Source organism: Mirounga angustirostris, unplaced genomic scaffold, assembly GCF_029215605.1.
Source record: "Mirounga angustirostris isolate CCGP_5_RB_7025 unplaced genomic scaffold, mMirAng1.0.hap1 SCAF_15, whole genome shotgun sequence".
NCBI lineage: Eukaryota > Metazoa > Chordata > Mammalia > Carnivora > Phocidae > Mirounga > Mirounga angustirostris.
Genome location: NW_026991723.1, coordinates 90,703,656 through 90,731,567, shown reverse-complemented (window position 1 = coordinate 90,731,567; position 27,912 = coordinate 90,703,656). Strand labels below are relative to the sequence as shown.

Sequence of the window (27,912 nt, the reverse complement as noted above, 5' to 3'; positions counted from 1 at the left end):
TGCTCACCAGAAATGGAAACAAACCATGAAACAGGCCAGAGTTTGCTGAGCACTCATTGTGTGCCAAGCGCCTGGACGTCCCTGCCCTGCATTCTCAGACCAACCTTACAGGCACCTCTGCGACCCATTTCAAAGATGAGAACCAGAAAGAGACTCCCCCACCCCCAGCTCCGGGGAAGGAACTTGCCCCAAGGTCGCACTGTGGGTAAGCACCAGCAGCTTCAGCCTGACTCCCAATCCCAACGCTGTGGAAACGGGGAGTGCCGGAAAGCAGGAGAAGAGCAACGGGAGCCCCCGCAGGGCGCGGGGCGGGGGCGGGGGTGCCCCCCAAGGCCGAAGGGAGGTCGCGCGGCCTCAGCCCCAGCCCCGAGGCGAACGAGCCGTCAGAACCACGGACAGCTCCCGGACCGCTCCCCGCAGCCCCCGACGGCGGCGCGCGCGGGGCCGGCGGCGCGCTCCCCGCCAGCTCGGGCGCGCGCCCTCCCGCCAGCGCGCGCCCCGCGCCCGGGACTGGGCTGGAGCCGCGCGTGCCGCTCGCAGGGAGCCAGACTGCGCGTCCCGAGCCGCGGCCGCAGCCGGAGCTAGCAAGGGGCTCCCGCCCCGGCACGCAGTCGCCTCCCGCGGGCCTCCGGGCCTCCCCAGCGCCAGCCTTGCCCGCCCGGCCCCAGCAGGCGCCGCAGCCCGTGGCCTGGGCAGGAGCGGCCGCCGGTAACTGCGCCCTGCCCGGGACGGACGCCGGACCGCCCCGTCACGTGCGCCCAAGTCCTCGGCCGGCCGGGGCAGCGCCGTTCCCATGGTTCAAGGTAAGGGCCGAGCGGGGCTGAGCGGTCGCGGGGCATGGGGGCCGAGGACGCCAAGGACGCAGGCAGGGAAGCCCCGGCTCGGTGTCCACCTCGGCTGGAGCACCCACTGCAGCCTGCCCGGCCGCCTGGAGCCGAGTCCCTGCCCCACACAGCAGCCCCTCCACACCACTTGTCCCATCTTGATCTTCCCTGGAAGTGCGCCCCTGGGGAGGAGGCTGTGGACTGCGAATGGGGACTCAGGTGGGCAGCAAGGGCCTGAGGGAGGCGGGCGACCCACTGTGCCAAGGGACACCTGGGCTCTGTCTTGGCCTGGGCATGAAGGAAATCGGGGAGAGAAAGTTTCCGAGGGGAGCCTGGCCTCCATTCTCTCTGGTGCCAGGAGCTAAGACCTTTCATTTACTGAGGCTTGCCTTCTACCAGACACCTGCTGGGCACCTTACCTGCGAGTAATCATTCATTCAGTTCACCCAACACCCATGAGAAAGGGACATTGGTCCTATTTGACAAATGGGGAAACTGAGGCTCAGGGAAGTTTGATCACTTGTCAAAGGTCACAGAGCCACTGACCTCAAACACCCCATTGTCTGTCATTGCCACTGGCCTCACCCTCACCTTTGTCTGAAATCTCAGCTTAAATGGGGGAGAGGAGTACCAGACTGGCATTTGAGTTGTCCTAGCGAGGAATAAAAAGACTCTCCAAACACCAAAGATCCAAGAGAGATTTCCTGTCCACCTTCCTGGTTCAGCCACTTCCTCCCACCCAGTGTCCGGCACTCCCAAAGCCAAGGACCACATGGACACTAATGGTCCTGGCAGGGTGCATCTCATGGCAGCCCCCATGACTCAGTGACAAAAATCTCAAAAGTCAAGTTCGCTGACCCTTCTCGAGGATCAGGGAGTGTCCCAGAGGTCTTAGCCCCTGCATGCCCTGTTTTCACATTCCTCGGGAAGCTGGAGCTCAGGAGAGCCAGAGGAGACAACCTGTCAGCCTTCCCCCCAGGCTCTTGGGGGGGGAGGGGGCGTTTCCAGACACCATGGGAACTTCCAACCCCAGAAAGTTTCCACTTGCTAGGACACATCCATCCCCCTCTGCCAGTGGCACAGGATATAGCCTAGGTGACCAGAGTTCTTCTTCCCTAAGCAGGTGGCTCAAGCACTTCCTGGGCCCAGGGGAGGGGTTGACTTTAGTCCTTTGTGCTCTGACTGCAAGCTTCCTCAGGAGCTCGGGTGCTGGGAACTTGTGACAAATTCATCTTGCTCCTGAGGCTGGGGCTCAGGCAATGTGGGGTTTTGTTCAATTTTTCATTTGGCAGTGGCCATTGGGCAACCTGCATGACAGGGTGAAAAAAACAGGGTGATCCTTGTACCCTGGTTCCTCCTGATTTCTGATTTCCCTGCCACCTGAGTGTCCAGCGGGGCTCACTGGTCTGGATTCACTTGAAAGTCTGGGAATTGGCCTCCTGAACGGTTTGGGAGTCTGGGAAGGACCCGCAGGCTCTCCCAGCCTCGGTGCCCAAGGGGTGTGTGGGGAAGAGTGCCTGGGGAGCTCTGGGGAGCATCGGCTGGTCTTTCTGGAGCTCACTGGCACTCTCTGCTGAGAGCCTGGCCTACAGAAGTGTCACAGCTTCTCAGCCTGGCCTCTCCAGGGGAGAGGGGAGGGCGTCCACCACAGAGCCTGTCCCAGCCTCGGAGGCTTCGAGCTCCCAGACATGCATTGCTTACACCAGCACAATCATCAAACATGAGTAAGGACACTTGGGGGGGGGGGGGGAAGGGTGGGCACAGCTGGAGGAGCCAAGACTGATCTGCCCAGTTCTGTCCACCCTTCTAGGTGACCTTGGACAAGTCACTCTCCCTCTCTAGACCTCAGTCTCTCAACTGTGAAATGATGGAGTGGCTCATGTTATGCCCCCGATGGGCCATTACCACTCTGTTCACCCAAGCCTCGAACTGAGCGGTTAAGCCTGGGAGGAGCTGCAGTATTGAGGGAGGACAGAGGGGTTCTGAAATCTCCGGGCAAACCTGAGCCCAAGGCCCCCACTCAAATGATCACCCCAGGCTTGCATGTTTGGGGGCCGGCTCTAAATCGCTGACTGCTGATGCTGGTGCTGGGTGACTGATATGGCCCGGCCGGCCTGGAGGCTACACAGCAGGGCCCCACTCCTGCAGGGAGGCCCCTGGGTCTGCTCTACAGAGTGGAGGCAGGGAGATCCAGTGAGGAATAATTACAGTGCTCAAGAGGGGTGAGGGAGCAGGCGGCGCTGCGGGAGAGTTACTACGTCTCTGTAAATTGCTTCTGACTCCGGGCAGGAGGCAAGGCACAGTGGCAGCAGGGCCCCTGTCCTGGCCCCTGGGAGCTCCCGGCCCCACCACTGTCTCCAAAGTAGCGAGCCTGTGTCTATCCATCAGTAAGAGGCAGGTTGTGGATTCCGGGCTACCTCGGGCAAATCGCTCAGCCTCCTCGTGCGCAGAACTGAGGGTGCTTCTGGCTTCCCTGCCAGCATACGGCGGCCCCTGAGAAACTGGGCCTGCCCGAGGCGCTGGACGCCCCGAGTCTCTTCCCACGGTCTGCTCCACGGAGGCCAGGGCGACTGGGGGCTTCTCAGCCTTGCTTTGCTCTCCTCCTGGCCCTGGTTTTCCTTGCAGTGTCTCGATCCCTTTGGATTTGCTCCAAAGGGGATTTGACAAGCCCAGCCTCTTCAGCGTTTGCCAGCCCCTCTCCTTCCACCGCTGAGCGGAGAGGCTCCTGGGCGCGGGTGCGCTGGTGTCTCTTTTCAAAGCTCTTTGTTCCCTTGGGAATGAGGTCCCCTCCCTAAACAGGCTCAAGCTGGGGAGCCCTCCCCCGGGGCTTGGCCCAGCCCCCCGCCCCGGCTGGGGGCTGTCTAAGGATGGTAGGGGCTGCAGGAGGAATTCTAGGGGCACTGGCCACCTTGTCCCAGGGGGAGGGTGGGCTGCAGTAAGAGCCCCAAACTCACACTGAGGTTGGTTTCTGAGTCTGGTGTTGCTGCTTCCTGGCTGTGGGACGTGCTGGGCTGTGAAATGGGGACTGTGGCCCCTACTTCCTTGGGGGCCTTGCAGGATGAAACAGACGATCCTGGTGAGAGTCCTGGGGCCTCTGGAGTGGGGGAGCAAGGCGGGAGGTTTGATCAGGCAAGGCTTGTAAGCCCTGCTCCAGGGGTGGGTTTCTCCAGGGGTCCACAGAAATGACAGGCATCGTGAGCCTGGGAGGGACACGGCCAGATCCGGCCTCTAGAGAATGTTCTTGGGCTGCAATGTGAAAGATTGCTTGGAGAGAGTGAGGCTGGAGGCAGGAAGGCTCTGGAGGAGGTCACTGCCTCCAGTCAGAAGGGAAACCATGGAGGCCTGGACCAGGAGAGTAAGAAGTGGGCAGCAACACCATCCAACCGAGGCGGGGGCACCGGGACGCGCGTTGGGTGGTGGGAGGGGCCTGGGATGGAGCAAATAGCGGTCCTAGGGCACTCCTCTGCATGGGGCCGGGCCAGAGACCGGGGCGTGGCCGGACATGCAGGATGGGCCAGCGCACGCGGTGAGGACGCAGCCCCAGGGGCCCCCAGGGGGACTTTCTGTTCCAGCAACATCAGCACAGTGTCAGAAGTGCCCATCACCGCCTGTGCTCAATGGTACTGCCTGTCCTCTGCGCGTGGTCCCCGCCCACCTTGGGCGCTTTCCATGGGAACGGGCCCTGGCCGCGCCTGGCCAGTCACTATACCCCTGTGGTCAGCTTTCCCAGGTGGCGGAGGTGGGAGGAGGCTGGGCCAGACGCGAGGCCCACGTGGAGGCCGGCCAGGCTCCCGGGGCTGCAGCCTCATCTGCCACATTCCCCCGCCACGAGGACAGGTTGGTAGAGTGGCAAGTGGATGAGAGCATTGGCCAATGGGGCTGACCAGAGCCATGTTTCTGCCCAAGCTGTGTGTCCCTGGTGAAGTGACTTAGCCTCTCTGGGCCTTGGGTTCTTTGGTGATAATATTAACATCTACCTCATAGGATGCGCCGGATTACGACTCAGCTGGCTGACTGGGGAGGGCAGTCCAGGCATGCTGCGCGCTAGCAGAAGCCTCTCTTCCAGGCCTGGTCCACCCCCAGGGTAGCCCCCATGGGTGCTTGTTTCCTGCCTCAGCCACAGAGTGGCCTCAGGGCTGCCCAGCCTCGGGGCCACCCTGGCTCCCTGGCTACCGCCTGAGTCTGGGTTCTTCCCGACCGGATCCACAGTTTCTGCAAAGCAACAGCAACGGCAGAGGTGGCCCTTCGGGGCACTCCCAGGCTGGCCCCGGCCAGTGGGGCCCTCTGCTGGCCTGGGTCCTTGGAGAACAGTCCTCCCTCTTATGGTTGCTGTTGTTTGTCGTCATTTGCTGTACTTAGTTGCACATCCCAGAGGAGCTTACATTGGAGCCGTGCTACCCCGGTGTGGTCTGCAAAGCAGCATCAGCGTCCCCGGGGACTTGCTGGGAGCGCAGATTCTCAGACCCCCTCCAGACCTTCTGCTTTAACAGGCTCCCCGGGTAATTCCTGTGCTCAGTGAGGTTTGAGACACACTGTTCTAGAAAACATGCTGTTCACCAAAACGGAAAACCGACTCCACCTGCAGAAAGCTACAGCAGGTAACTGTCTCCTCCAAGCCACTTACGTTTTCAGCTGATCTGTATTACATTTTAATGCACTAAAGGGATTTTTAAATAAAATACATTGATGCTGGCTCTAAAAGAAAAATCAAACCCTCCATTTGTTTGTTTTTCATGAAGTAAAAGCCGCGGGTGTCCCCCCTGTGACCCCCCCCCCCCCCCCAGCGCTCGGCACCTGCCAGTCGTTTGCGTGCCGGCCACCCGGGCATCTTCTGGGGGCTTATCTGCGTGTGTTCCTGCCTTGCCCTTTTAGCAGCAGATCTGGATCCTCTCCCCGAGTCAGCACCCATCTTCTCATTCGTTCACCTGGCCCCACATTACTAAGCCGGGGTGTAGGTCATCCTGGGTTTTTGTTTGTGCTGGATAGTGTTATTGACTTGTTCACTGGTGTGATCCCAACAGGAAAGGATCTCGTGGCAGAAGGGGCCTGAGGGGGGTGCCCACTTGTGAATAGAATGAGACAGCAGGGCACGGGGCAGCTCTCGATGGATTGTAACATGGGTGTGCGGCAGCAGGCATCCCAGATTCAGAGGAAGATACCCCAATGGGCCAGAAAGAGCAGTCAGGGAGGGCTTCCTGGAGGCGGAATTTGAACTAAGCCCTCAAGGAGGAGTATGGAGTGGGGAGGAGCAGGCGTGCTGGGGAGATGGGGTATTTCTGCCATCACTGGGATGCAGAACACCTGTCTGTTGACTTGGGCTGATAATCAGTGACTCACGGAAGATACCCTGACTTTCTCCAGCAGTCCACTCCCCGTGAGGGTGGGGGGACCCGGTTGGCCACTTCCTGGTGGTCTCATCGGCTTTGAGCCTCAAATCTGTTGTGATTGAAGTTGGCTTTCCCGTGCATCACCCCCTTTCATCCTCTGGTCTCTCTGCCCAGCCTCGAAAGGGCTCCCCACCATCCCGGTGCTGATGGGGCTTTGCTACAGACAAGTGAGGGACCCGCAGCAGAGCCCCCACCCCTGCCCCATGGCCCTGCCTCAACTCCAGAGCGCCAGCCAGCTTTGGCTTTGTGCTTCCTGCCCGTGCGTCCCCCTAGCGTTGGCTCGGGTTATTTTGCCAGACTGCTGGGAGCAGGAACAGGGGCTGCTCAGAGCACAGGAGTGTGTGTCCCAGGGTGTAGGAGGAGGCTGGGAAGCATCATTAGTGTGTCCCTGACACTTGGGGGGGGGCGCTTGCCTCGCAGTGTCTGAATGTCACATTTACTCCCTGTTTTCCCAATTCTCCCATTTGCTGTTGGCAAATGCACTTACTCATTACCTTCGGGAACCTTCCTAAAGCAAAGATGCTCATTTTTCAGATTCCAAGGCAAGCACCGAGTCCAGACGCCCTTTCTCTGCAGGGCATCCCCCCTCCTCACTGCTCCCAGAGCCCAGCAGACCCCGCTGGCTTAGGGAAGGACCCACAGTTAGGGCCAGGACCCGCGTGTCTGTTGCTATCAGGGTCTCCCCTGGAAACATTGCAAAACCAGCAATGTCTTTGAGAGGGCTAACTCCGGGATATGATGATCCAATTTTGGTTCGAAGGGGGACAGTGAAAAAGTCTTCGCAGAAAAACAGCAACTTCTTTGTAACATTGTCAAATTGCGAGCTTCTGGTATTTACCTGTGTTTAGAGTTTGTTTGGTTAAAACATTCATTATACAGAAGGCTCCTGGCTCAGTGGGAACCCATTTACAAAATTAAAAATATAGTCAACTTTAATTTTACCTTCATGGAACTTCCCACATGAGAGTTTCCTCTAATTACCGAACAGATTTCTATTTCAAAAAGAAAATTTTTGGTTTACGACGCAGCGTCTTACATAATCACTTTTGTGGTAGATTTTGATTACCACTGGCTGTCTTGTTTTTCCCTGCACACCCTCTTCTCTCTGGAATTACCCCACCGTTGAACACGAGACCCGGGGGCAAGAGGGAGGCCTGGGAGCAGGTGGGTAGGGGTCCGGCATGGCTGCAGAACCTGTGGGATGCTCGAAAAAGGCACAAGGGTTAGGACTCCACAGCTCAGCCCAACCCCCATCGCAGGCTCCTCCCAGCTGGTGAGCTGAGATGCACTGTTGAGTCACTCTGCACCCTGGTTTCCTGGTCTGTAGAAACGGGATGGTTGTATCCCTCCTGCAGGGTGGTGGTGAGGATTCTTCGTCACCCGGTAGGAGCGTGACAGAGGGAGCCTGGGGCTAGATTCTGGGGTCTCTGAGCACGGTGGGTGGCAGGTCCTGTTGCATGACACCCATGGTGGATCTCAGGTTCCCCATCGGCGTGTGCAGCTGAGGGTCAGTACCCTGCTTCCATCCCATCCCAGCTGAGGGCAGAGCCCAGACCCCCACTGCAGCCCAGAGGGCCCTGCATGCCACAGACCCTGCTAACCCCCCAGCCTCCTCACTGGCCTGTCTGCCCCACTGTGCTCCTGCATGTCGGCTCACTTCCCACTCTGGAACACGCCCAGAACCTTCCTCCCTGGGGGTCCTCCTGCCTACTCCCCTCTCTTCCTGGACGAGCTCTCCTGGCTCGTGAGGGTCTCGGCGTCCACGGTGTACTTCAGGATTGCATCCCTGACCCCACGGCACCTCGCTGGAGGTCAGCCCCATGACACACACCCTCGGACCGCCTGTGACACTGGCTCTGTGCATCTTCCCAACTGGTCTCCCTCTGCACACGGGCCGGGGAGCCTCTGGAGGAGGGCACCTGTTGATGCTGTTCACCCATGAACCGAGCACCTGGCACGGTGCCTGGCACAGAGATAGGAGCACTTGGTAGATATTTGTCGGACGGCTGGAAGCTTTTTGGGCCGTTCTGCGGCCCAACCTCGTCTGCCAGGGGCTGGAGCAGCTTCTGCCTGGCCTCTCCCTGGACCGAGACCCCCCCCACATTTAGAGTCACAAAGGACATCTCTTTTCCCACCAGAAGCTTCCCTCCGAACACTCAGAACCTCCTCGGGGAGGAAGGGGCTCAGAGTGTTCCAGAAACGGAAGTAAGCCAGTGTGGCAAGAGCATGGCCGGCTGCGAAGCTGTTCGGGGGTCAGCGGGGTCTGCTCGGGGCAGCGCCTGGCGTTTTCCAGCTGCAGGAATGTCATGGTGGGGGCAGGCCTGGGGCTGGCGGGTCTCCCTCAGTCAGGCCTCAGCCCCCGGCCAGGCCCCCGGGGTTAATGCTGCCATTCTTCATTGACAACAACTGCTGGTTCAAAAAAAAAAAAAATCACTTAATCTGCAAGACGCACTCTTTCAACAACACGCCTACACTCACTGAAATGGCTGAGCCCAGTTTTCTTACAAAGGGAAGTTGATGTAAAACAAGTTGCTTCAGGCAGGGTCTTTGCTGAAGCCCGGGCCACCAAAGACTGCTGGGGGGGGGGGGGGCAGAGTTGCCCCCAGAAGTTTCTAACGGAGCCACTGAATTAGCTGCAACAGCAGAGCCTCGTGGAGGGGGCCGAGGCGGGTCTGTGGTCCGTGCCCGGGGCCCGCCTGGCGGGCAGTCGAGCGCCGGGAACTGCGTCAGATGAACGAAGAAATTGGGGGTGGGGGTGCTGGGCAGAGGGTTGGCAGCTTCCCTTGGAGGCCTCTGCCCCCAGGACGGCAGGTGCGTGGGCAGGTGGGGCCTCCTGGGGGCCCTCATGCCTTGTACTTGGAGACGACTTGAGGTGACCCCCAGGGAAGAGCGAAAAGCCTGGAAAGTGGCCAGAAGCCAGAGGTGACGCTGCCCTCCTCCCTTCCCTGAGGGTGTGTATCCAAACACTCAGGCTGACCGTCTTGGATGAACTGCGATTTCCAGACGGAAATCTCCATCAGGGTTCATTGAGCAGGTGATTAAACCAGGTAACGTCCAAATCTAAGGGGGAAAGTGGGGGACTCTTAGATTCCAAGCATCATTATTCAGATGTACTGATTCTCTGAGCCGCGTGGCTCTCAGTTTCTGTGAGTCCATCATTCCACCGCCTCGCCTGACCTCTCCTCCCAGGCTCCAGTCGTCCTCTGGCTGTCCGCCGCCCTCTGGCTCCCCACCCCACATGAGACCCTGCCTGGAGCCCCAGCGCAGAAGGGGGGGCCTGCCTTAAATGATCTGCACTGACCTCAGGCAAAGACAGGGATCCAGGGATCTCCCTGGTAGGTGCCAGGTCCCCTGGAGGGCATCTGAACTCCCAGGGGAATGCCCAGACAGGGATGGTGCCGCCCCCAGCCCGCCCCCAGCTGCTGCACCGTCCAGCCAGTCCCTCTGGGACCACCAGGTCGCTCGACTCACCTTTGCCTGGGCTCATCTGTTGTTCCACACACACACGCATACACACACACACACACGCATGTATTTATTCAGGGACAGCAGAGAATTGCAATTCAAGACAGGCAAGTGACGGCAAAGCCATAGGTAAGTCCCGAATTGCAATTCCATATATGTATATATATATTCTGAATAGACCCATTTTGCTAGTAAAATAACCGGCTCTCCTATTTTTAAGGTTAGCGGTATACACCCACACATGGAGGCACACAGCACCGGGATGACAGGTGGCACTGCCTGATTGCAGCAGGGCAAGGCTGGCCCCGGCCCCCCATGGGCCCCGAGCTGTCCTGGCTGAGGCAGCGGTGCCAGGGCAGTCAGCGTGCGCGGGGTCGCCTGAGGTGGGGACACAGGAGGAAGCCTGGGAGTTGGACAGGTGCGGCCGCACTCCACCGACCCCCTCCCCGGGGTGACCCCACCTGTGAATAAGGATGAGGACTCCTGTCTTCCTAACTCATGGGGCTGCTCTTGGGGTAGATGCTGAAAATTCATCTTAAACAGCAGGGAGCTGTCCAGACACAGGTGGTGTTCTGGGTAGCTGCCGAATCCGTCCTGGGGAGCGTGGGGAGAGAGCTGACAGTTCCCGCTCGCTCCCTCCCTCGCTCCCTCCTTCCCTCCCTCCAGTCCAGCAGCCAGATCCAAGTGCCCTGGCCTGTTGGGTTAAGGAGAGCCCACCTCCTTCCCTCAGTTCATGCAGCTTACCACGGCGCCCATGGAAACTGCGGTAACCGTGTGAACCGCTAGAACGCATATGTGTGTGTTTGGTTTATTGTTTTCAAAAACCTTATGCAGATTTCTCTTCTGCTTTTACACTCCTGTGAGGAGAGGGGAGGTGAATAAAGGCACAGGGTTGTCCTATAGAACATGCCTCGCACCTCCTACGCTCACTCTGCAGGGCCTGGGTCCAGGACGTTGGGGTCCCCAGTGGGGAGAGCCCCTGAAGGGCCGCTGCTCCCTCCACCTGGGCTTCCCCCAAAACAAGCCAGATTCCCAGTCCCCTATGAACAGAGTCTTTCCCCCAGGACTCCCCAACCTGTGCTCGGGTTGGGCCACTGGAGACCCAGACCCAATGAGAAGATAAGAATCTTCCAGCAATAGATCCGGAGGGCGTGCCCTGGCCTGGAGCCGGACTGTGGGCCCTGCCCTCCAGGACTGGGGAGTCAAGAAGAAGATATGGTACTCATGCTACTCTTTATTTCATCTTAATTTCAGAAAGATCTTTGCTGGACAGAAGATTCTAGGTTGGGGTGTTTTCCCTACTTTACACCTGCCGCCCACTGTCTCCTGGTTCCCACCGCTCTCACCGCAAAGTCCGCGCGTGGCTCTCCCACTTTGTTGCTCGTGGGCCTTTGTCTCTTCCTTCGATTTTCATGTCATTGCTCGTTCTAGACAATTTGCTCAGGACGGTTCCTCCGTGCTCCTGGTGTTTCTTGTGTGTGGAGTGTTTCGGATCTAAGTTTCAGCCAGTGTTTCTTCTCACTGGACCTCTGTCCGCGTGGGCCTCCCTGTGGGGGCGCCGGTCCCATGGGCTCTGGGCGCCCCCACACCTCCCGAAGCCCTGCTCCCTCACTCAGGGTTTGTCTCTGTGCAGGTTCATTTTGGCGGTTTCTCCCCGCGTCTCCAAACCACTTCTTCCACGGCATCTAATCTAACATTAATCCCATCCGGTGTATTTGTCATCGGAACTGGAGCCTTTTTTTTTTTTTTTTAATCTCTAGAAATTTGGTTTGGTTCTTTCTAACGTCGTCTGTGTTTCTACTTGACGCGCCCAGTCTCCCCTCCCGCATTCGGACCACGGCGGTGACAGTTGTTGGAACTATTTTAATGTCCTGGCCTCCTAAGCCTATCACCTGTGTCATTTCTGGGTTAGTTCCGAGGGATTGACTTTTCTCCTCGTTATGGATCGTACTGTGGGCTTCCCTGCATGCCAGGTAACTTTCCACTGGATGCCAGACGTGGCGGATTTCACCGTATGCCTCTCTGCCAGCTTTGTTCTGGGGTGCGGCTGTTATTTGGAAACAGTTTGATTGTTTCAGCTCTAGCTTTTAGGCTTCATTGGGCGGGACCAGAGCAACACTCAGTCCGGCCCTTCTGGGTTATGAACCTCTCCTCTGAGAGCTGGGAGCAGGAACTGGACCTGTGTGAGCATTGAGTAGTGTTCTCTAGAATCCTTTACAGTGGTTCTCTCTCTGACCTCAGGTAGACTTGGTGCACATCCCAAGGTGAGGTTGAATGATCTAGAAAGCATTTCGGGAAGGAAAGGGCACCAAACTGCAGCAGGCAGAAAAGTGAGCACCAGAGCTCCGTGAAGGCTGTTCAGGAGCAGACAGACCCTGCGGGACCGCCCACATCCCGCCCTGTGCCCTTTCCTTCTACTGCTCTTATGCACCAGCTCCTGGAGCCCACCTTGCTCTGCCTGCCTCCGGGCCTTTGCACTTGCTGTTTCAAAGGTGGGGGGACCCAGAGCAGAAACCAGGATGCCATAGAAACTTAATGAATATTTGCTGTTGAACTGTTCATAAACTATAAATGCCAAGGACATAGTATGGACAGTGAGTGCTATTAGATCCCAGAAGCTCCTGGACCAGTGAGGGCCACGCGGTGAAGCCTGCATCAGGGCCCAGCACCTCCTGGGCCCCCCGGGGAGGGGCGCCCCCAGTGCAGCCCAGGTCCCGGGGGGGTGCCCCTTGCATGGCAGGCAGTATAGGACATCCACAGGTGTCTGCAGTCCCAACCCAGAAGGCCTGGCTCCTGGGCCCGCCCCTGGGACCCTCACATATTTGGCCTGGGGCAGGGCTGGGCGATGAGCTGCCCAGGTGGTCCTGATGTGCAGCCTGGGGCCAGCCTGTCGCTCCCCCGGGGGCCTCGTTAAAGCACAGGTTCCCACTGTTCCTGAGCAGGGTTCAGGGTGGGACCTGGATTCTGGTTTCACCAGCTGGGGATGTTCTGAGTGAAGAAGTCACAGGCCCAGAGCAGCCTCAGGAGCTGATTGTCTGCAGGGCGGCCAGGTTGGTGGCTGAGGAGGGCAGAGGGAGGCCCTGGGGGCAGAGAGGTTGGTTTTCTGTTCTACAAGAGCTGGGCTCTCTGTGATCGGGAGCCAGCCCCCGCCACAACCTGCCCCCCCACCTTGCCTCCTCCTGGAAGCCTGCCTGATCACTGCACCGACCCTCTGCCCTGAACTGCTCACGAGCAGTCACCATCCCTGCAGGGGACAGAGGGCCCAGTGCCCCCGGCCCCTCCCCAGGCCCTGGGAGTGGGACCCAGCTGGCTGCCAGTGACTGACGAGGTGCTTGCCCAATCCCGTGAGATGCCAGAGGCAGCCGGCCTTTCTGAAAAAGGCCCCCATGTCCTCTCCCGGCCCCCGGTTCTGCCTCTTGCCGGCTGTGCACCCTTGGGCAGGTGACATCATCTCCATGACCCCCAGTTTTCTCATCTATGAACCCCAAGGATGATGATGAGGCTCGAATGGGGCAATGCGTGCATCCCCCCCACAGCACCAGGAGTCAGGCGTCAGCGCCCTCCAGGAGCGCTCTCGGAGCCACGGGCCTTCCCCGGGGCACAAGGCCAGAGCAAGGACCAGAAGCAGATGTGCTCAGGGTCTCCTCAGTCTCCCCCTCCCGAAATTCATCTACGGCCCCAAAGTCTCCCCTCCGCTTTTGCCTCCCCCAGCGTTCAGCTCCCAAGGGCACCGCCTTGGCTGGTGACTCACTCCACAGGCGTATATGGAGCTCTTGCGGTTTGCCAGGGCCCGTGCATCAAGGTGACGCCTGACTGAGCTCGCAGTCAAGGAGGCAGCTCACGATGCAGAAGATGGGCCAGGCCCACGGAAGAGGGTCATTAGGGTTTCATCAAACTCGAGGTGCCGAGCCGTAGGGATGGGCAAAGGCCTGGAGTCAGATCCTGGCTGTGCTTCCTCCTTGTGTCCAGACCCGGACGCACCGTGCTCTCTGTGCCTGTGTCCCTGTCTTCACATGGGGACGCTCAGGGGGCCTGGGCGGAGAGTGTCCATGAGGGTTAAGTGACATATCAAGAGTAGAGCCTTCAGGTCAGTGCTGGGACGTGGTGTGTGTTTAATGAACGGAAGCTCCGACCGCGCTCCGTCCAGTGCACCTCCAACCTCTGACCTGGGCCCAGGAGCAGCACTCAGTTCTCGGAAGAGGAAGCTGAAAACAGAAAAAGAAATTTAAGGCAAGCAGCAGAAAGGGTTTTGCAAACCCAGCTTCTACCCATTGTTACTCTTAAGGGAGAGAAAAAGGCAGCCCGACTGCAGCTGAGCTGGTGCTCACCCTCCCGACCTGCCCAGGAGACTGGGGGGGCAGGCAGGTCCAGGAAGTGAGGGCCACAGTGGCGAGACCCCACCCCTTCCTCCCCAAGCTCAGGGCCTGTTCAGTGGGGGCTCGCCAACTGGACCCAACCCCATTCCAATCCCCCCTATTTCGGAGCCCTCACTGTGTCCTTGTGCTGTGCTGACCCCTAGTGACAGAAGGGCATAGGAAACGTGGCAAACCGGGCTCTTGCCTTCATGGGGCTTGTAGTCGGACGGGGCAAGGAGGAGAATGCACCCCTGTCCCGTCCCTCCCACTTTTAGGCAAGCCTTGGGGGGCAGCCAGGAGGAGGGAAAAGACCAGACACCAGCTTTGGGGTGGCACACCAAAGTTCAACCCTGCTCCCCCACCCCAAACCACGTGACCCCCTGTGCACTTCTCTGGCTCTGTTTCCTTGTCTGTGAAATGGGGTGATGATAAATCTGCTCAGACTGTCCAGGGATTAAAGATGTTGGTGAAGGGTGTCACGCCCCGCCAGGCACAAAGGGTGCTCAGGACAAGATAATGTGCTTCTTACTAATGTGAGGTACTGGGGAGCTCCCCGGGGTATGTGAGGGAGGTAGTGACTTGTCCAGACAGGTTGAGGAACCCCAGCAGGGCAACATGGGCAGGAGGGTTGGGGGGAACCCCGGGCAGCCTCTCCGCTGTGTTGGAGGCACTTGGGCATGAACTGTGAGCGTCTACAGACACACATACGTCCTTCAGACCACGGGAGGTCAGACAGGAGAGGTCCGGGGGCGGCTGGGGCCCCAGGGCCAGACACTGCTGAGCTCAACATCAGACAATGGGCGCCTTGCCTCCTCTTCCCACCCCCACCCCCACCCCCACCTCGGGGCCCAAGGATCGGGTTCAGGGTCGCTGGCCAGTGCCCAGCCCTGGTTTTGTGGCACACATCCAGGGTGACTCTGGGCAGGACTCCCTTCTCTGGGGGGCCCGGCCACCTGTCTGACACACCACCAAGCCTGGTCGCCACAGAGCCGGGGGAGCCAGCCTTACCTCACCCCACGTCTCCCTGCACACCGAGTGTCCGCTCCTCTGGACAAGCAGGACAAAGTGCTGAGGCGGGGCCTCTGGGACCGACTGCAACAGTGACAGCTCAGACTTGAATTAATTTTGGAGCAGGCTCGGAGGGCAAGGAACAGCGTGGTAGCCTGCCTCTAAAAGGGCCCCACAGGCCGGCCCTTCCACGGGCATGATTGGGTGCTGCCCACTGCCCCCAAAGGACCAGGAGGACGTGGGTGGCTTTGGCGGGGCTCTGTGACAGAGGCCAGGAGGGCCTTCCCGAAGGTTCCTGAGGAAGGGGACAGCGACCGCCTGGGGACGGTGCCAGAGGGGGCAGGAAGGCCACCCAGTTGGGGGTGCCCTATTTCCCAGGCAGCAGGGAGGCTGAGCTGCCTGGCCAGTCCTGGTGGGGCTGGCAGAGCAGCTTCCTTCAGTTTCCCGGCCGTGGCCCAGGTGCCCCAGCCACCCAGGGCCTGGGGTCTGCGCTGAGTCCTCTCCGCACAGTGCATGGCTTCGCCTTTGCCGCCTCAGCCACATCCACAGTAGGCCCGGAAGGGACACCAAGACCAGAGGTCCCTGCTTGCTCGGTGGGTTGCTTCATTTTTCCAGCCTCGGTTTACCCCCGGACTATGTGGGTGGGGTCATCTTGCAAAGAGATGCATCTGCTCCTTGCTTCCCACGTGGCCTGGGGAGAGCGGGTAGGGGGGCCACCCAGGGGGGAGTCGAGGGGAAAAAGAAGCTGGATGAACCATCCTGCTAGGCGCACGGCCGTTCTTATTAAGGCTCCTGGCTCTGCCCGGGTCCATCCTGGAAGTTCCCGTTGATTCTTCGAGAGCTCCCAGTCCCCCACACTCACTCATCACAGTTCCTCTGAGCATTGAGCACCTACTGTGCTCACTGGGCTGGGTAGTGGGAACAGAGCCGGGAACCCCAGGCAAGGCCCTGCTCCCCCAGCGCTGACCCCAGCGGGGGGGCTCTTCAGCGGGGGTCTGGGGAGAACTTCTGGAAGTCTGTGAACCCCAGAAATGGCCAGCACCTTGTGCTCTTCCTGGCAGTCCCTGAAGGAGCCCATAGCGTGCAGCAGGCCAGCCCAGGGCATCCTCGGCTTCCTGAACACCAGCTCCCAGCTGTGCCTGGCAGCACCAGGCCCCGTTCCCCCCCCAGCCCGGCCATTCTCTGGCCTCCACCTGGTGGTGGGCACAGGCCTGGCTCGCTGGGCCCTGCACCAGGTGGGCCTGCAGTTCGGGGAGCTTGGAGAGGAGATCTCCAGGGACTGCTGGGAACCGCCCCTCCAGGCCCTGCGCCGCCAGCCTGGCCCAGCCCAGCCCAGCCAGGCTCTGGAGAATATCCTGAGACCAGCCACAGGGCTGCTGAGCACTTCCCTGTCTATTTATTACCAAACCCAGGAATCTGGGAGCCCGCGGAGCGTGAAATTAGGAACAAATGTGGAGGAGGTCTAGACAGGAACTCCGCGGCCACTCTCACTCGCGGACCACGGGGCCCCTGGGCTTCCAGGTAGCAGGAGTGCTTTTGTAACCAGACAGATGTGTTTGTGGAGGAAAAGGCGGGCTGGCTCTCCATAAGCCCTTGACGAGACAGCAGGTTGGGGAAAGGCCTGCGGGGGGTAGGCAGGACCCTCCGCCAGGCTCCCCTAGCCTCGGTTTCCCCATCTGGAAGCCAGTGGTGCTTGTTACACAAGCAGATTCCAAGGCCCCCCTTGTAGACCCAGAGAAGCCTGGGCATCCGCGTGTGTGTCCCAGGCTCCCCCACGTTCTGGTGCCTGGTGGGTTTGGAAGTCACTGGTCGAGAAGAGCCAGAGGCCCGGCCGGGGCGCAAGGATGCCGGGCTCGGCTTCTCCTTGGCTCCTAAAGGAGCACCAGGCCTCTCAGGTGAACGCGGCGGACAGAAGCCTCATGGGCGTTGCTGTGTGCCCTGCGCCTTGCAAGGCTTGGGGCTGGGGCGGGGGGGATCGCGCAAGAGGAACAGAGGAAAACAGGAGTCTGAAACTCGGTGTGGGACGTGTGGTCCAGATGGCAGCTGCGCGGGGGTCTTCTGCCAGAGGAAGGTGGTTATGGGGAGGGGGCTCCGTGGGGGGGGAGGCAGGTGGAGGCTGGCGTCTGGCTCTGCTGCCAGGTGTTTCCTGCTCCCCGCCCCCGACACCACCCCGTTTGGTCTTCCTGCTCGGAGACAACCCGAGCTCATAAAGCAGTGGGCCCGCCTGCCTGCCCGCCAGGGAGACTGGCTACCCGGCCCCCTCCCCACAGACCCTAGGGGTGGGGGTGGGGGTGCATAGACGGGCCCCATCTCACAGCCTGTCCCTGTAAAAACCGAGGGTGGGGACAGGGAAGCAAAGCCGTTTATAAAGCTTTAAAACCGTTTATGGTCCCAGGGGGCAGATTAACAATTCAGCACGATCCCCGCCAAACCGTCTTGGCTGGCAGGGCAGTGAAGACTTTAGGGAGAGCCCAGGAGGAACCTCCACCAGGCTGTCACTGCGTCTGCCAGCACCTCTCCGCCTCCCAACCTTTGCTTTGCTGTCCCTCCTCCCATGGCCATCCCCTTCCTCCGCCAGCCCAGCCAGTCCCTCCTTCCAGGGAGCATCCTGGGGTCCCCCCAGGGCAGGCCACCTGTCTCCAGCCCTGCCCCCCAAAGCCCTCCGTTGGTCTCTTGGGCACTCAGCATAGCCATGCTCGGGACACAAGTGTCCAGGGGCCACTGGGCCAGCCCAGTTTCTTCCAGGCTCCCAGGGAAGCATGCACCCAGCGTGTCCGAAGCAATCCGCTCGGCCCACCCTGGGGGATGCCATCTTGATTTACGGCCTGGACCTGTGGCTGGCGCTGTTTTACCTCTGTGATCCTCAAACTCTTTCCTGCATCTCTATCACCCCAGCCCTTGGTAGGCTGGGCTGGTTAAAGATACAAACCTAGATGTTTCACGTCCGGAGCTGCCGGAATGGGTGTCTAAACCCTGCCATACCCATATTACGGAATAAGGAAACTGAGGCCCAGGGAGAGGCCTCTGACCCAGGGTGACCAGCAAGTGTATGGCAGGACTTTCCTCACCTGCCCCCCATCTTGGGCAGGACGAGGGCCCCTCGGGCTCATCACCATGGTGTCCGGCCGGGCAGTCCCCAGGCACAGGAAGGAGGTCTGAAAGGCGACGGTCCAGCAAGGATGGCAGGTGTGAGGGTCGGAGAAGCAGGCGTCTGGCTGCTCTTCCTCCGCGAACTCACTGTGAGGTCATGGACGAGCCACACCCACTGCTCACACTGGCCTCAGCCTCTCTGTCCATCCCAGCACTGGCATTTCTAGGATGGAGAAGTTCAAGAAGGCTTCCTGGAGGAAAATGCAGCATGCTCTGGGCCCTGATGGTAGTGTAGGCCCTGGGAGGGCAGAGGGCAGGGATCCTGGGGGTGGGCAGGGCCAGGGCAGAGGGGTGGCAGGAGGGCGGGGCCGAGGGAGGCCATGTCCCTCGGAGGGGGTGTTTGGAGTTAACTGTGGACTGATGTCAGGCCGGGGCGCCAGCGGCGCTGCCAGCCATGTGCGCGTCTGCTGGCCGGGCCTGGCCCCGGGACTGGCGCCTGCCGCGGGCGTTGCTGCCCCTCGGCATGCGTGTATCTGCAGAGCGAGGCTGAGACGCTCCAGCTGGACGCGGCCGGGGTGTCGGAGCCGTGGCTGCTGACAGCCCTGGGCGCCTGGCCTGCGCCGGCACCCTTCCCATCACGCCACCAGGCTGCCGGCCGCTGGAGGGGCCCTGAGAGCCGGGCCGAGCAAGGGGCCTCCTGGATCTCAGACGCGGGAGAGGGGCCCTGTGGCCACCACGGCCACCCTCCAACGTCCTCCCAGGCCTGCCAGAGGCGGTAGAGCCAGGGAGGGACACGTGTATTAACAAGAGCAATCAGCACAGTACGCCGGCCGGCCAGTGGGATCCTTGATGTCCTCGTCACAGCACCCAGGAGAGAACTGAGGCACGGAGCCAGCCCCGTGCTTGCAACTAGCCGGAGGGAGAAGCAGGCTGGCTCTAGGGGGTCTGCTGGGTGCTGGGTGCTGGGATCGCTGAACTGCCCAGCAGAGCTTAATCCCTGCATGACCTCTCTTGACTTCTTGCGAGCTGAGTAAGTTCCCTCACTGACAAAGTAGGAGCATAATTACCTTTTGGGGTATAAAGAGCAGAAACGCAGGCAAGGTGACACAGTCATAGAATGAGTCTGTCTGCGGATACGGGGAAGGACACGCACTTCCTCCAGTCAGGACCGCAGCTCGGCTCTCTCTGGGCACCGGCGTCCTTCCACTCTCCGCCCTGCACACCCCCGCCCCCGCCCAGGACCAGCTCCTCGGGCCGTCGCACACGTGGCTGGAAGCACCTGTGTCTCTGCCTTACATCAGGTGATCAGCAGGGACTGGTCAGGGCTGGGTCCCAGGCCCATCTCTTAGGAGAGAGGGGAGGACTGGCTCAGCCTGGGGCACACGTCCACCCCGACCCCGGCAAGCGACGGCCAGAGGGCTGGCAGCCGGGATCCACACGCGCTGTCGAGGGCCAGGCTTGGAGAGGAGACCAGGGGCCGGCCAACGCCCTGAAACCCAGAGGCTGCGGGGCTTTGCATGGTTGGGGGCAACAGGGGCTCAGCTCAGTTCCAAGATGTGATGATATGGCAGGTCTGACCTCCACCCTGACCCCAAAACTACTAGTGCTGGGACCTCTGCCAACCTTGGTTTGCTCATCTTCAAACGTGGGAACCACCACACCTGCGGGGTCTCCCGAAGAGGGGGGTCCCGCCTGACAAGCGCTGGGCAGGATGGGGGGGAGGCCGATGCCCTCTGGGCCTGGGAGGCCCTGGATTCCAGGTGGTGGGCCGTGGGGCCTCTATGGCTTCAGGCTGCAATGGGCCCTATTTGCCAGAATGGTGTTCCCGGATCAGCCCACCCTGACGGGGCGCTGGGGTTTGGCTGGGTCGCCAGAAATGGGCCTGCTCTTCTCTGGACCTGACTCCTCGTCTACAAAGTCAGGGTCCCAGTGCTGGCTCTGCCCTCCCATGGCACCATGGACCCTAGGGAGGGCTGCCTGGGGTCCATTCCCCTGCCGCCTTATGGCCGCTTCAGGGTAAGGCTGAGGTGGGCTGTGGCATCCTGGGAGCCCCACAGGAGGGCAGGGAGCAGGGGAGTCGGGCCAGCAGCTGTCGGCTGTGCTTGGTCTCACCTCAGCAAAAAGCGTGAAATGCATCTGGACAGCAGGCCTGGCCCCTGCCCAGCATCCCCCCGCCAGCCGCCTCGCCTGCACACCCAGCTCCCTGGATCTGGCCCCAGGTCGGCCTGCACCCTTGGCAGGGCCAGCAGGCCAGCTGGCCTCAGCCGCCCCGGGGGCCAAGGCGGGTGGGAGCTGCCTGGCAGGGTGCCCAGGAATGTGGGGGTCCCCGGGGCTCCTGCCTTGTCTGTGTGGCCTGCACTGTGTCTTCCTGACTTGGGCCCTGTCTGCACCTCTGTCTGAATTTGGAGCTGTCTGTGAGTCTGCGTCTCGTTGTCTCATCACTTTGGGTCTGTCCAGATCTGCCTTTCTGTCTGTCTGTCTGTCTGTCCAGAGTCTGGGTTCCCACCCCAGCCTTGCCGCTGAGGCACAGTGTTGCCTGGAAAGACTCTCCATGTCGGTACATGGTCGTGCTCCCCGCCATCTGTAGACGGGGTGCTGGCCTTCCTGCCCAGCCTGGCCCCCTCCCCAGCTAGCTGCAGAGTCTGCAGGGAAACCCCTACACCTTCCACCTCACCTCACCCCTCCTACACTGCTGCCCGAGTGCAGGGGCCCAGCCCCTCCCTCCCCACACACCAACTGCTCAGATCTTGAGTCTCCGAATGAAAATCCCATGTCAATTCTCACACATTCCTGGAAGGGGAAAAATGGGCCCAGATTCCAGCAAGTTTTTGGCAAGGTTTATCAAAAAACTTCAGAAACGTGCACACCATAAAGCTATTTGTTGCACATTCCTGTAATCTTTTAAAGTAGGAAATAATGCAAATGCTCACCCATAGAGCCTGGTTGAGGAAGCTCAGCTTCCCCACACTATGGGGCAGCAGGCTCTGCAGGGGTCCCTGGGGATGTTCAGTGTGACCAGGGCGCATATGGTCCATGCAGTGATAGATGGCCTGGGGAGATGGGGAAGGGGCAGAAAGTATATACAGAATGCCATTTTGGAGTAAGAGAAGGAAGGAACTACATATTCGCTTATATTTTTAGAAAGAAGCAATGGGAGGTAAACCCAGAACTAAGTAAAATTGTCCCCTCTGGGGCAAAGCAGGGGAGAGGTGGGAAGGGAGACCTCTCTGCACCTGGTTTTATGCTTTTGACTTTGGAACCAAATGTTTTCTACCATTTAAAGGCAAAACTAAATCAATTAAAAAAAAAAAAAAGTAAGAACTAACTGGAATAAATGAGTCTGAGTATCAAGTTGGTGGAAAAACCATCCTAAGAATTATCTCAAGTGACTTTGAGACAGTTTTTTTTTAACTATCCACCCCTCAGGGGGTAAGGACAAAAAAGAGGAACAAGTACGTATCCTGTTCCATTCAGTGGATGTGTTAGTAAAAATATTGGTAATGTTATTTTTAAATTATTATATGTAATAGGGAAAAACAAGGAATAAAGTCAATATAAACTCCATGTTTTATTTTTCTTTTCCTAAAAAAAAAAAAGTATTCCCTGGCTGTGGTGTCTGAAAAAGCATAGAACCAATGAAAACTCAGGAACAGCAAGCACCCTTAGTGCTCAGACTATGTTCTCTACCAACCACTTCCCACTAAGAGACCCAGGCTGTCACAGAGGAACAGTGGGTCCCAAGGCCAAGATGAGCTGGGACATCTTGTGCCTGAAAGCCAAATATTATCAAGGATTAGTGGGGGGTCCTATCAAAATGACACAGGAGTGGGCGCCTGGGTGGCTCAGTTGGTTAAGCGACTGCCTTTGGCTCAGGTCATGATCCTGGAGTCCCGGGATCGAGTCCCGCATCGGGCTCCCTGCTCAGCAGGGAGTCTGCTTCTCCCTCTGGCCTTCCTCCCTCTCATGCTCTCTGTCTCTCATTCTCTCTCTCTCAAATAAATAAATAAAATCTGAAAAAAAAAAAAAAGACACAGGAGTGAACGTGGAAGGGCCTCCAAACCCACAGTCCCAATGGGGTCATCTGAACACCAAGAAGTACATTAAATATATAAAAATCAGTGAGATCAAAGTGATACTAGGAAACCACCACACACCTCTTGGGGAGCCGACATATTCTGGAAATTGATAAGGAAGTGAGCATCCGGGCCTTTCCCCTGCAGCCTGTATTTTAGGATAACCGTGTAGGTATTAGGGAAAGTTCTTTAGAGAAGAATCAGAGTTGAGAAATGCAGGAGAGATGATAGTGTTTGAAACGTCACTCTCTGCAGCCCCTAATGAAGTAATGGATCTAAGTAACAATCTCCAAAGGCTGCTAAATCGATTAGGTGGAGGGCCAATAAGGAACCTTCCACTGGAGGAACCGGGCTGACAGCAGCTGAACCCCACCGGTTATTCTCGACATGACGACGAGAGGGACGGAGTCTCAGTCCCTGGAAGCGATGTGATAGGAAGCCAGTTTAGAGGACAAAACAGTGATAGAGGGACCACGTCCAGTGCCACTCAAGGAGACCCAGCCCCCTCTAGTACATGGAAAATTCTGTCAGAGAAATGACCCAGTTTCTTCGATAAACAACCTGGGGCAGGGAGTGGGCGAGGAGAGTGGAGGGAACTGAAATGTTCTAGAGTCAAAAGAGCCAAACGCAACTGGATGCTGATTTGAACAAACCAACTGTAAAAAGACATTTTGGAGCTGATGGAAGGAAGCTGAACACAGACTGGGTAATTTTTTTTTTAAGTCTTCATCTGTCAGATTTTGCACTAAACTGATATGCTCTGGGATTTCCTTTCATATCCTCGATTCCACCACCCACCCACCCCCCGCCCACGCCATGTCCCTGCAAAAGAGGGATGGCAAATGGGAACGGGGAATGCTGGAGCCAGCGACTCCTGGCTTGTAGGAGAGGCTTGCTAGCCATCCAGGAACTTTGCAAGCCAGTTGTCAAACCTTTGTAACTTGAACCAGGCCATAGTGAGAAGGGGCATCAGCTACTGCTCTAAGCGGGGCGCTTTGATTCTGGAACGGGTTTATCGGCGCCCGGGTGGGCGGACAGAACAGCTAGCAAGACGGTAGCTAATGACGCACGTTCGTTCTGCTTTTGTTTCTGTGACTTGTGCCGTGATGTAGAGTTTACAAAGGGGCCTGTCCTTTGGCCTAGAAAGCCCACTTCTAAGAATTTATCCGCAAAGAGGAACTGAAGTAGGCCATGGCTCGGATGACTCCAATCACTTAGCTACAAGAACGCTTACTGAAAAACATCCACTTTGAATATTTCTCTTTAATGTAAACAACCTAAATATCAAAAAAGGATTGGTTGTCGGTTGTCAGCCGTTGAAAGGTGACAGAGTTCCGGAGCGTGTTCCATACACAACAGTGTGGCGTATTTAACGCCCCTGAACGGTAAGCTTCACATGGTTACGATGGCAGACCAGGTTATATGTATTTTAGCCCAGCTAAAAATTTTAAAGAAAACAGGTCGGTTATGTCATACAATGGAATATGCCTAGAAATCATGTCGTGGAAGGAAATGTAATGATATGGAAAAATAAGGATGATCTTGTTAGGTTACAAAACCATATGTTCAGCTTGACTGTGTTTGGGTGAATTTAAAAATGCGTGAGCTCGGGAGAGCCGGCTGGAAGGGCGCCATTCCCTGAGAGCGTGCTACGCTGAGTGCTGAAGTGCGTGCTCATGGAATCTTCTCAGAGCCCCTGGAGCCAGGCTGGGGCATGCCACTAGCATCAGCCCCTCCAGATGTGGAAGCCAGGCCCCGGAGAGGGAGGGGCAGAGCCCGCCTGGGTCTCCTCCTGCCCCTGCCTCCTGCCTGCATGCCGGGGGGTGTTTGGTCTCCCCCTTTCAGCCAGTGTCCTCAACCTTCCAAGCTCTAAGGGGTTGCTTGTGCAGCGAGGAAGCAATGATGCAGTGAAGCTGGTGGCGTGTGTTGCAGGCTGTTGATGGAGAAGGGGGCGGATGACAGCCGGGACAGTGGTCATCACCGGGGGCATCTTGGCGACTGTGATTCTGCTCTGCATCATCGCTGTTCTGTGCTACTGTCGGCTCCAGGTAGTCCCGGGGCGCCGGGGGGGTGCGAGGAGGGAGCCCCCCACCCCCGCGCTCGCGAGGGCTGGGGACCAGGAAGAGGGGGAGGGTCAGGTCCTGCAGAAGGCGCAAGCAGACAGCCCTGGCCTGGGTCCCAGCTGTGGGGGCTCAGGATGTGGCCACCTGGCTCCCCTCACCCAGGGCTCCCCAGACTCCCTGCAAGGGGAGGCCACTGAGGCTCAGGGAGGATAAGGCAGGAGAGCGGGGGTGGGTGCCTGCGCCGTGCTACTCGCCCCACCCCGCCCATCCCGTAGGGCCCCCCACGTCTCCCTGAGGGGAGGGGAAGCCATAAGTGCAGGGCGAGGCAGCACAGCCCGGCGCCCATCTTCGGGCCGCTTGACCCTTCTGTGCCTCAGTTTCCCCACCTGCAAAATGGCGATGATCCTCGTGCCTGCCTCCCGCTGCGGTGGGGATGAAACCGGCCCGTTCCTCCCTGCGGCGCTCGGCAGGGGGTCCGGCCTGAGCGTGCCCCGAAGTGTGGCCACTGCGCGGGGGGCGTGGGCGGGAGCCGGGGGCGGGAGCCGGGGGTCACCAGCCCTCTGCCTGCAGTACTATTGCTGCAAGAAGGACGAGTCGGAGGAGGACGAGGAGGAGCCTGACTTCGCCGTGCACTCGCACCTGCCCCCGCTGCCCTGCGGCCGCAACCTCGTGCTGACCAACGGGCCGGCGGTCTACCCGGCCGCCTCCACCTCCTTCAGCCAGAAGACCCCGCAGGCCCGCGCCCTCTGCCGCAGCTGCTCCCACTACGAGCCACCCGCCTTCTTCCTGCAGGAGCCCGAGGACGAGGGCGTGCGCAACGGCGGGGAGCGCGTGGCCTACCAGAGCATCGGCCAGGAGGACGCGGAGCTGCCGCCCGGGAGCCTTGGGGGGCTGCAGGCGCTCAACCCCAACCGCCTGTCGGCCATGCGGGAGGCCTTCTCCCGGAGCCGTAGCATCAGCACAGACGTCTGAGCGGCCCGCCCGCCCGACGGGGCCCCAGACCATGGTGGGGTCCCCGGGCCGCATCGGCCTGGCCCCGGGCCAGGACCAGGGCCCGGCCCAGCCCTCCTCGCCTCCCTGTCACCACGGGGCCCGTGGGGGAGCTCCGCGGCTCACGGCACGGATGAGGCCCTGTGAGCACACGCGTGGCCGCCAGGGGTAGGGGCTGCGGGGCCTGGGGCTGGAAGGCAGGCAGGCGCAGGCGAGGGGTGGTTCCCGGGTGTCAGGCTGCAGGGCAAGGCAGGGCTCTGGGGGGGGACCCCGGGCTCCTGACGGTGAGGCTGCCTTTCAGTGAAGCCGCCGTGGAGCGTGGCCCCCGGCCCGGCCCCGGGGACGTGGCCATCCCTGGCTGCGAGACCTGACCCCGTCCCCTCCCCTCCCTGGGCCTCCGCTTTCCCACCTGTTCAAGGAGGAGGGGTGACTGGCGATGCCACTGGCCCGGTAGCAAGTGCAGACCGAGTATTCTGTCCTGGAAAGGGCGCCGCTGTCCCCCCCCCCACGTCCCCCTCCCACACACACCCCTGGCTTCCAGGGCCAGGCTGCTGAGACACTCTTTGGGCAGGCCTCACTGCAGATGCCCTAGATGAGTTTCAGGGGCAGCCGGGCCCTCGCCATTCATAGCCCCACCTGGGTTTTTGGCGACAGAGGGAGGCACAGAGGGACGAAGAGGCCACATGCCGACCACCTGCTTCAAGAGCGTCCACACCACGATACGCGCCCCCTTCTGAAGCTGCAGTGTGGTAGGCAGACAGAGCCAGGAACAGGACCAGAAAGACCCACTATCTCCCCATGAGGCTTGGGACAGGCCCTCCTACCCACTGGGCCTCAGCCTCCGGGGGCCCTTCAAGCTCTGGTCCCCAGGAGAGACCCCCCGAGCTCTCCCACCCAGCCCCTGTGTCTCGGGAGGATCTGGGAGCAAGGCCCATGATCCTGCTCTCGCTCCATGGAGGGCCTCAACTGAGCCCACTCCCCACCAAGCTCCCAGCAGGGCCAGGGTCTCCCTGGGAGCCCACCCTCCAACTCCCTCCCTCCAGCTGGGGAAGTGATACCCAATGGCCACCCCATGGAAATGACCCAAACCCAGCGCCCCAGGCATGGGGAACGCAGCTCCCCCACCCAGCCAGAGGCAACAAGCATTTCCTTCTCTGCAGCAGGGCCCCAGAGCCCCCGGCCCTCTTGGGGACCGCCGTGGAGCCCCCAGGGTAAGGTAGCCCCTGTCTGCCAGGGATACAGACCAAGCTCCTCAGCCAAGCCATCTTCCTAAAAGACAGATCTTTGAGGGTCCCTGAGCCACGGGCAACCTGAGCACCTGCCTCTTGCCGAAAGCCCCAAAGAGTGGAGTCATCTGGATGTGAGAAGACTCGGGGGAAGACAACTATTTTTAGCTTTCTGGATTATTTCCCCTTCTTCCTTTGTCCTCCTGCCTCAGTTTGGACACGCTATTGGAATCCATCCCCAACTTTCCTTGCAGCCGATCTCCTCTCCTTTGTGGAACCCCATGAGTTTGTTTCGTGCATTTGCTTGGGGGGTGGGCTGGGGTGGGGGGCGAGCCCCGAGAGGTGACACTTCTGCGGGCGGGTCTGTCCCGGGTTCCTCTTTCCTTCTCTGGTCTCTATTCTCTGTATAGATTCATAGATCCACTTGAAATGAGATAAGCACCCCTCCGTGTGAGCTCACGCAGCTGCACTATGGGGACCTGTGGGGAGCTGGTGCTCCCTGAGGAAAGCGAAAGCCAATAAAGCTCATCTCTGCCACCACCGCCACGCCGCCGCCTTCGGTCAGCCTGGGACTCCAGGCCAGCCCAGACCCCTCCCCGGCACTGTCTGGGAGGGGGCAGCGTCCAGTCCCGTGCCAGGAGGAGTTGGCCTGTCCTCTCCCACCCGGGGGGTCAGGGCATTTCCCGGGGTGGTCGTGTCTGTTTGCCAAGGCTGGGAGCCACTGGCCTAAACTCTGAGCTCCTGGAGAGCGGGGTGGCGGTGACGGGCTGAGTCACCTGGGACGAGTGGTGGATGATCTCTGGGCCTGTGCTAACACCAACACGGTGGGGAGATAGCGATGCCCGCTTCATGGGGCTCTTAGGAAGCCCATGACGCAGAGCCTGGCACACAGTAAGGGCACAGTGAGTGTTGTTGGAAAGCAGGATGGGGGCGGAAGGCCGAAGAGAGGGGGAGGAGGGGGAGGAGGGGGTGACAACAAGGCACAGCAGAGGGGTGCATCAGGGAGACCCAGACCCCTGGATTGCGGTGGCCCACCTCCCCTGGAACCGAGCTGGGGACCTCATGCAAGCCCACGGCCTCAGTGACCTTCAGCATCCATCCCCATCGCAGCCCCGTGCGGTGAACCCGGCTCTGGCCCCGGTTTGGGGAAGCGGCTGGCGGCACATCCCAGGGAAGCCACCTGCCCTCCTGCCACCTGTCGCCAAAGGAGACAATCCCTGTGGCCTCCTGGGCCCTGTGGCAGTCTCACTTCCGGAGGTGGGTGGACACCCAGGTCTTCCTTCCCTCCACCGAAGCCAGAGCAAGTTGCTTTCAGCGTCTTCCACACCCCCCCCGACCCTTCCCCTGGAGACTTTGTGCTCGCTGCTTTCTCTTCTGCACACCCTTCCCACCCCTTCATCCAGGAGAAGGACTCCTGCTGCTGGACCGGCC

At 59.7% G+C, this 27,912-nt stretch overlaps 1 protein-coding gene across 1 annotated transcript; it reads left to right on the top strand.

Annotated features, from left to right (window-relative positions):
- The first annotated feature begins 505 nt into the window (after positions 1-505).
- On the top strand, positions 506-27,802 carry FAM163B (family with sequence similarity 163 member B). Its single transcript, XM_045882032.2, has 3 exons — positions 506-803; positions 24,135-24,250; positions 24,836-27,802. Exons 2-3 carry the CDS (start codon positions 24,158-24,160, stop codon positions 25,235-25,237), a joined length of 495 nt encoding a protein of 164 aa, XP_045737988.1. The 5' UTR covers positions 506-803; positions 24,135-24,157; the 3' UTR covers positions 25,238-27,802.
- The last annotated feature ends 110 nt before the right edge of the window (positions 27,803-27,912 follow it).